Source organism: Accipiter gentilis, chromosome 30, assembly GCF_929443795.1.
Source record: "Accipiter gentilis chromosome 30, bAccGen1.1, whole genome shotgun sequence".
In the NCBI taxonomy this organism is placed as follows: Eukaryota; Metazoa; Chordata; class Aves; order Accipitriformes; family Accipitridae; genus Astur; species Astur gentilis.
In genome coordinates, this window is record NC_064909.1 from 15,231,454 (window position 1) to 15,240,371 (window position 8,918).

Sequence of the window (8,918 nt, forward strand, 5' to 3'; positions counted from 1 at the left end):
GCCGTTGGCCCCGCCGTGGCCTCGCGCGCCCCCGGCCCGGTGCGGTGGTGGGGGGGCGGGGGGGGGGGGGAGGGAATCCCCCTCGCGCGCGCGGCGTGTCTTTTGTGTTTGTACACACGGCGCCGAGGGAGGGGGGCGGAGCCGCGGGCGGGGCCGCGCCTTCCCTCCATTGTGCTCCATTGGCGGGCGGGCGGGACCGGGGCGGGGAGAAGCGGGCGGGGGCGTGGCCGAGCGGCGGGCCGGCCCTCCCGAGTCAGCCATCTTTCAATTGTGCTCCGAGCCGCCGCCGCCGCCAGCAGCAGCAGCAGCAGCGGCAGCAGCAACAGCAGCAGCCTCGGCTCCTCCTCGCGCCCGCCCGCCCGCCCGCCCTCCCCTCCCTCCCGCACGGCAGCCGCGCTCGCCCAGCGGACGGGGTAAGTCTGGCGCCGCGCCCGCCGCCCCCCCCCCCCCCACCTCAGCGCCCCGCTACCCCCCGGCGGCACCCCGCCGCCCTCCCCCGACCCTCCCCACAAACTTTTGGGGGTCTCGGGAGGCGGCGGCGGTTCGGGTTCTCCCTCCCCGAGCCGCCTTTCCCGGCGCAGCCGGAGCGGCTCCCTTCCGCCGGCACCCCCCGGCCCCGCTTCGCGCGGTCGTTGCCCCCCTCTGCTCCCCTCGCCCCCGCTCCAGACCCCCACCAGCAGCCTCCCCGGCCCCTTAGCTGCCTCCTCAGCCCGACATCCCCCCGGATCGGGGCTGGGAAGCGGCCGCAAAGCGGAGCCGCTCGCCAGCCCAGGGTAACTCTCCTGCCTTCCTTCCCCTGCTCCCCACAGTTGTTGCTCAGCTTCACCATCTTGTCTCTTTTCTCTGGTCACCGACCATATTTTTTTTCCTATTGCATAAAAAACAATAAAAAGGGAAAGAAATCCGCCGAAGGAACGACCCAAACCCAAAGCGATTTTTTGGTTTTCGAGCGCAAACTTTTCCGCTGCCTCCCCCTTCATCTGCACCCACATGGTTTGGAGTTCCTTGCGATTTTTTCGGCGTTATTTTTTGCAATTTATTTTTTCCTCCTTTGCAAAAGGACTAGGGCTGCATTTCGTGATTGTTTCCATTTTGTTCTGGGTCTGGGAGATGAGTTTGCCTGTGAGAGGCGCTTGGGAGCCAGGCAGCTTTGGGGAAGCAGTTACACAGAAAGAGAAAGACGGCACCCAAAAACCACCCACCCCCCCCAAAAAAAAAAAAAAAAAAAAAAAGTTTGTTGCTTTCTCGCACTTTATCCGGACCCTTTCCCTTTTGCGCCGTAAATGCCGGTTTGCCTGCCGTTGCCGTGGGTCGGGGAGCGCCGGCGGGCGGCGGCGAGGGCCGGGCTGCCCGGCGGAGGGCTGGCGGGGGCCGCTCCTCCGCTTTCAGCCGCTCCGCAGTTTCGGAGGAGGTTTTCGTCGGGTGGAAGCGGCGGGTCGGGTGCCAGCCCCCCGATGTTTGCCGGGCGGTTATTTTGCAAACACTTCGCAGGTGACGGGCGGCCGGCGGAGGGGGGGGGGGGAGGCGGCAGCCGCTTCTCCGCGCCTGCTTGGCGGGCGGCTTGCTCGGCTTCAGTCGCCGCCGCCTCACTATTGAATTCGTGGGTGAAAAACCCTGTATTTTAATATTTCGCTATCGGCAGGCGTTCAATTTCTAATTTTTTTTAATTTTTTTTTTTTTTTTTTTTTTTTCCGTTGGCGTTAGGCGGCCGCGGGCTCCGAGGCTAACGGCTCGCCCCGCCGTTCAGCGGCCGCGGGCAGGGGGACTCCTCGCGCGGGGCGGGAGGGGGGGGGCGGGGGGCCCGCCCGCCCGCGGAGAGGGGTCCGGTGCGGGGGGCGGGTGGGCGGGCAGGTGTCGGCGGGGGCGTGCGCCGAGCGGGTCGGCCGACCGACCCCCTCTTCCCTCCCCTCCGGCAGGTGTAAGGCAGCGACGTCGGCAGGAGCATGGCCCGCACCAAGCAGACCGCCCGCAAGTCCACCGGCGGCAAGGCGCCCCGTAAGCAGCTCGCCACCAAAGCCGCCCGCAAGAGCGCGCCCTCTACTGGCGGGGTGAAGAAGCCGCACCGTTACAGGTACGCGCAGCGCCGCGCAGAGGCGGCGACGGGCCGGTACCGGGAGCGCAACCTCCCCCCCCCCCCCCCCCCCCAAACCGCCCCCCCCCCCCCTCCCCGCGGGGCCGGGAAGGGGGGGGGGGCTTCTCCCCGCCGCCGCCGCGCTGCGCTCTCTCTCCGCCCGTTCCCCGGGGCCGTACGCGTGGGTCCCTGCCTGCCGCAAAAAAAAATAAAATAAAATAAAAAAATACCGTAAGTGCCCAGCGCGGGCGTCGACCCGGGGTTTAGCATTAGCCCCTTTTTGGGCGTTTTGGTACCGGTGCTTAAAAAAAAAAACAACAAAAAAAAAAACCGAACAAAAAAAACCCCAGCCTGCCTTACAGCGAACGCGCCTCTGCGGGTTGTTGGGTTTTTTTTTTAAATTTAATTTTATTTTTTACTTCTGGTTATTGAAATGCTGCAGCGGGGTCGCGCCGCCGCGAAGTTTTATTGTTACCGGCGTATCTTAATTGACTTGTAAAGGGCTAGATCCGTCCTCCGCGCCGTGGCGGTGCAGGGGCGGTGATCTGCCACGCGAGGGCGCGACCTGCCCACGGATGCGCGGGGCCTCCGCGACCGGTCCTGCCCTGCGCTTGGTCGTCCCAAATAGAGGCGTTTGCCCATATATCGGCGGGAGGATATAGGCTGGAACGGGCGGCGGATCTTTTGGACGGTCCTCTAGTAATGAAGTTTTCCCGTCCTTGCTCGCTGCGGAACGGTAACAGCTCACGGGCTCGGTGTTCATGTTCCACGGGGAAAAAGTGGACCGGGAAGGTGAAGCGGGTTTAAAATCTAAAAGTCTTCTTGCTGCAGGTGTGAGGCAGAATTAATCGACTGGGAGAAAGGTAGTAGACCTGGAGTAGGAAAAATAGCAAGTTTCCACAGAAATAAATGTGGTATTAATTTCACCGACGGACTTTGCAAAAGTGCATCGTTAATCTGAATTTGTCCTTCTGACACCAAAACTAACACCGGGAAGTACGCTAGATACTTTGTCCTGATAATACAACGCAGAATACAAATTCTGTTAGTTCTGTGAATACTGACACCGTTTTGGGGAAGAACCCCTTAAAACTGTGCTTGCTGCCAAGCCGCGGGCTAGGAGGGCACCTGCGTTACAGCCGAACCAGCTAACTCACGGCAGCGTTGCGGTTTGCCGCGTCCGCCCCGCGATGCGTTAGCATCGGTTAGCTAACGTGTGCTGGCCACCTCTTCCCTTGGTGAAGTCGGGGCCTGAGGGATCCCTGCTGGGGCCAGCAGAAGTTTGCACAGATCGATAGCGAGAAACCAGGGACCCTTTGCCAGTGGGACTGGTTTTGTATTGTAAACGCTGGGGCTCTTCTAGTGGAAAGAGAATGCGTGTGGTGCTTAGTTTAGCAGATGAACCCGTATTCTTAAGGTGGTGTAGAACATGTTTTGAATACTAATTCTTTATTCTTTTTTTTTTTTTATTCTTTAAAATTAAAAGGCCGGGTACCGTGGCTCTCCGTGAAATCAGGCGCTATCAAAAGTCGACCGAACTTTTGATCCGCAAACTTCCCTTCCAGCGCCTGGTGCGTGAAATTGCTCAGGACTTCAAAACAGATCTGCGCTTCCAGAGCGCTGCCATCGGTGCTTTGCAGGTGAGCCTCACCCAGGGGAGGGAGCACCCTGCGGGGGTGGGGGTCCTGGGGGAAGGCAACACACCCCCTCCCCCAACCCCAAAACCCCCAAAACCTGGAGACTGAAGGTATGGGAGGGCCCCGCCTCCCACCCCCATTGGCCAGGCTGTTTCTAGGGTTAGCCCCAGCTGTGCCTGATTGGTGGGCTGCTGCGGTGGGCGTGGCCCCTCCTGGGGAGGCGGGGCTGATATGGGGAGATGTGCCCCATAGCCTTCCCTTCCTCGGGGTGGACCTGGTGATGCCCTATAGATACCATAGGCTAAAATAACGCAGCGACAGGTCAGCAGCTCCTTACAAAGGCTCCAAGTGTGGTTTGGGGAGGGGGGGGTGTTGCTTTTTTTTGGTTTATTTTTGTTGTTTGTTTGTTTGTTTTTTTTTTTAACAGCCCCCACCCCTCAAGTAGTTGCACTTGGCAGGACAGTGCATCTTATTAAGACCCTTAAGATAAATCTGTTTCCTCTATCCTTGAGCTGTGTTAGAGGCTTTGCCTCTGAAAGCTATGCAGTCTGAGAGGAAAGGATCGTATAAAGCTTGTTCTAGTGTGTCTAAATGGAGGTCTTGATATCCTCAAAGGCTCTTTATAGAAAAACACCTTGATGAGCCACATCTAAACATGGTTAGGGAAATAAGTGCTTCCATATGATGTAGTTGGTGCTAAACACATTTTTTTAATATGTTAGTTAAATAACTTATTTAGAGTATATTGAGGGTGAAATACCAATTGCTTTTTCTTGCCCAAATTCCAGTATCTAAGTTAGGTCCCCTCCAAGACTCTGTTCTTATGATGGGAACATTTCCCTCTTATGCTAGAAAGACACTCCCAATTAAAGACGGGTCTTTGCTGTTCTTTTAGCTGTTGAACTGTTGTTCCAGAACCTCTCTGTAACCGTAGAATATCTGATATGCAGGCAAAATGGTCTTTTTCTAGTTAATGACTTCCAAGCCATATGACATGAGATCCTCTAAACTTGAGCACATGCTTAGCTTCAAAAGGTGACTGTGTGCATTTGCAAAGTTGCTGCCTTTGCTTTTAGTTGTTGTTCTGTCTTTACTGCTGTAAGTGAATGTGGTGGTTGTTAAATTCTGAGGTTTACCTATGTGTCTCTTTAGCAGGAACTGCTTATTAAAATTTGGTCAGTAGTTAGTACATTTTCAGAAGGCTGGTTTGAACGTTCTTGGTTTTGCATTAAGGAGTTGTTGGTATAGAACTTGTTCACGTACTATTCCTAGTGCTTCCTGCTTGCATATTTGCAAAAAAAAAAAAAAAAAAAAGAAAAAAAAAAGCCCCAAACTTTTAACCCCTTTAGTACCATGTTGCTTGCGTCAGCATGGCTTATTTGGTGAGGTGTCTCAACTTTTCATGTAGTGATTTAGCAAAACTGTGTTAGGGGTACCCATGTCCTACTGCATATGAAGTGACTTACTACAGTCCTCATCTGCTGTAGTAAATATTTTTCTTTCTTCATGTTAGATAATCGATGTTTTCAAACAGGAACTTTGAACCTAGTAAGTTGACTTTGTGGTTCCTGGTAATGAAATGGTTCACACAAGCTGTTCTCTTGTCTGTATTCTAGAAGGGGGGGATCTCAACCTCCTTTCTATAAGCGAGCCCCATCATTCCTGCCTTCTCACCCCAGCTGTGTGCTGTGGCCTGGTCCCCGTGCCGGTCTGATGCCGGCATGCCGAGATGCTTCCTAGGAGATTATTAGGTGTTAGAATTCTGTGTCAACCCAAAAATGTGTAAACAGTTACCATGGCTGTGCAGAGCTTAATAGCAGCTAACTTAACGTGAGCCAGAAGAATAATTAGGTCCAACTGAGCATCTGTCTAACCCAGAATCCTGTCTGCAGTCGTTCAGGAACAGGGAAAACACTGTGGTCAGGGCTGTGGTTTTCCCAGGACAGGGCTTGTCCTTTCGCTCCAAAGTGCTGACCCCGTGATTTTCATAGATCCGAGGTGAGAACGTTCTGTGATAGTGAGGGGTTGTGCTGTGTGCCCCAAGTAGGCAGGAAGAAAGTGTAGGACTAGAAGTATCTGATGGTTATTCTCTGACTGCTGTCCCGTTTTTGGTGATTCCAGGAGTTCCCGAGCTAAAGGAGTTGTTCTCTTATTTCTAATAATTCTCAGTACACTTTTTCTGCTAACTCTTGAATTAAGCCACCTCTTCGGTATCCTATGGCAAGGAGCTGTGTGCCCAAACTCTGTGTTGTGGGGGAACATCTGCTCTGCTTTTCCCTAGCACCTGCCAATTTCACCTGATGGTCAATAGCTCTTGCTCTGGAAGAGGCAGCAGACGAGTCACTCAAATCGTGTAACCTAGCCTTTGGAAGGAGAAGTTTCTAAATGTACTAACCTTTTGATAAGATAACCCCGTATCTTGTGAGAGTCCTGCCAGAATATTGCTTCAGTTGTGTTCTGGAGGATGTTTTCACCAAATGGCAGTACTACGCAAATTTGATGTAGATTATTTGGTGGTTTATAAGAAAATGGAGGCTTTTATTTTTTGAGAATCTAAAACTTTTGATGTTTGTGAGTAATAAAGATAGAAGCCTAAACTTAATGCCATGTTACATTGTACTTTGAATTATTATTATTTTTTTTTTCCCAGCGCTCAGAGAGTGAAAGTGTTCTTAACTCTTTTCTTCTACACTAGGAGGCAAGTGAAGCCTACTTGGTTGGCCTGTTTGAAGATACCAACCTGTGTGCTATCCATGCCAAACGTGTCACAATCATGCCAAAAGATATCCAGCTAGCACGCCGCATACGTGGAGAGCGTGCCTAAGCTTCACTATGATGGGTTTGTCATTCTCGAAGCAAAATCTTCTTCCTGTTATTGGTAGTAATGAACGTTAGATATTTTTTCCATGGGGTTAAAAGGTACCTAAGTATATGGTTGCAAATGGAAAAATAGGGGACAGAATTGGGTATTGGCAAGGTTTTTTCCATTTTCATTTGTGTGTGGATTTTTAATATAAACGAGGGGACATAAAACATTAATGCGGTCAAAAAAATGTTTCAGTGAACAAGTTTCAACAAGTTTCAACAATTCAACTTTATAAAAAAAAAAATTATAAATAAACCTGTCAAATTTTTCTGGACAATGCCAGCATTTGGATTTTTTTAAGCAAGTAAATTTCTTATCAATGGCAACTAAATGGTGTTTGTAGCATTTTTATCATACAGTAGATTCCATCCATTCACTATACTTTTCTAACTGAGTTGTCCTACATGCAAGTACATGTTTTTAATGTTGTCTGTCTTCTGTGCTGTTCCTGTAAGTTTGCTATTAAAATACATTAAATGATGCCTGCTTTTAGTCTTGATTTTTAAATATTACATGTGGGTTGTATTTGATTAAAAAATCATCAGCCTTCCCTTCTTTTTTTTTCCTCTTCAATATGTGGCCTAAACATTTAGAGCAGATCTAGGGAACACTGGGGATACTACCTTGGCTGAAGTAGTGTATATATGAGGGTTTTTTTAAGAGTGTAAAATTTCTGTCTGCTCCATGTGAAAGCAGGTTTGGTGAGTATATTACCGAGTAGAGTCTGGGGCTGGACTGAGCTCCCTAGCTAAGCTACAGTGCTAAGAAAAAGCAGTTTTGTTGCTGTTTAGATTCCTTTTTTACTGGACTTCATGTTGAATTTTGAAGCATTTCTGATTTCCATGTTTTGTTAGTATGGTATAAGTGGTGGGGTGTGGTGGTTTGGGGTTTTTTTTTTTTTTGGTGTGTTCTGGGTTTGGTGTGGGGTTTTTTTCTCCTTGTTTTTTTTAAACCCATTTACACTCTGTTATTTGGTTTCTTGGTTTGTAGGTGTTCACTTTTTTGGTTGACTACCTTTCTGTTTCAGTCACACCCTCCAGCATGTTTGAGAGCTTAGTCCATGTGTGATCAGTTTCAGTTTGTACACTCCAATCAAAAAGACACTTTTGTACCATTTTTTTTGTTACAATACTTCATAAAAGCAGTACTTGGACAGGAGCACACATTTGAAACTTACTAATTTGGTTGGTTTTTTTTATATTCACCCCTCCAACTGCTGATGGAAGTTCCTGTGAAGAAATTATACTGCTGAAATTATGATCTATAAAAACTTGGTTTTAATTTTTCACCTGAAACTTGGATTCTGATGGACCAGTCTGGAAATGAGTTATATGGTGTGTACTTTTTGATAGCTCTTGCAGATAGTGATTGAGTTACATAGAAGAAAATATGTAGGCAGTGAACAGATTTCACCTCTATGCTAAGACCCCTGCAGAGCTTATTTGCTGCTAACTTCTTTCAGGAGTTTCTGAGCGAGCTCTGAACACACCAGTACATGTGTCTGAAGATTTCAAAAGAGGATTAATAGAGATGTATTATCTGCTTTGGCATCTTAAACAGAGAGCCAAAAATTATAGAATAAATCACATTATTCATAACTTACTCAGCTCTAGTAATGAATGCTGTCTGCCAGGGTTGTGTGGAGTAAAGTCTGTTTAAATGGAGTAGCTTGTCACAGAGAAAACTAATGCTAGACAAAATGTGATCACATCCTTTTGGTGCCAAGCAGTTCATAGCTATCTACTAAAAATCAAGGAAGACTTGTCTTGGAGCATCCAGAACCATAAAAATATAAACGGTGAGCAACTGAGACTTAACTGAATTGAGATGTCACTTCTGTCTACTTGATAACAACCCTGTTAAACTTGCTATAAATGCATTTCAGTATAATTAACTACTTGTTTTGTCCTGTACTTCAGAATTCTGTTTCATGCATCAGTCAACAATGCTGCAACCACCTACACAAAAAGGTAATTAGGCTGATTTTTTTTGTTTGTTTTTTTTTTTGTTTAATAACCTGCAATTGAAGTATTGATAAGGAACTAAATTTTCTCTTCCTTAGCTATATTAGAAAACCAAATCTAGAGATTTTGGTACTCAAATGAAATATTGAGCTCTTCTCTTAAAGAGAACTGGGGTGAGGAATATCCCAGTTTAACTGACAATGCAGTTAAACTGTCCACGGCAGAAGAATTCATAATGGAAGATGGGATCAGGAACCTGCAGATGACAACATTTAAGTGTGCAGTACTATACCTGCAGCTTAAGGATAAACTTTGCCTCCGAGACTGTTGGTTGTGATGGTTGTGGTCCTAGAGATGCCATGTGAATCCTGTTAGTGATT

The 8,918-nt window shown here is 48.8% G+C and overlaps 1 protein-coding gene across 1 annotated transcript; it reads left to right on the plus strand.

Moving 5' to 3' along the window:
* Positions 1-285: 285 nt before the first annotated feature.
* Positions 286-6,786, plus strand: LOC126052662 (histone H3.3A). The gene is made up of 4 exons (XM_049833658.1): positions 286-413; positions 1,917-2,071; positions 3,558-3,711; positions 6,404-6,786. Exons 2-4 carry the CDS (start codon positions 1,944-1,946, stop codon positions 6,530-6,532), a joined length of 411 nt encoding a protein of 136 aa, XP_049689615.1. The 5' UTR covers positions 286-413; positions 1,917-1,943; the 3' UTR covers positions 6,533-6,786.
* The last annotated feature ends 2,132 nt before the right edge of the window (positions 6,787-8,918 follow it).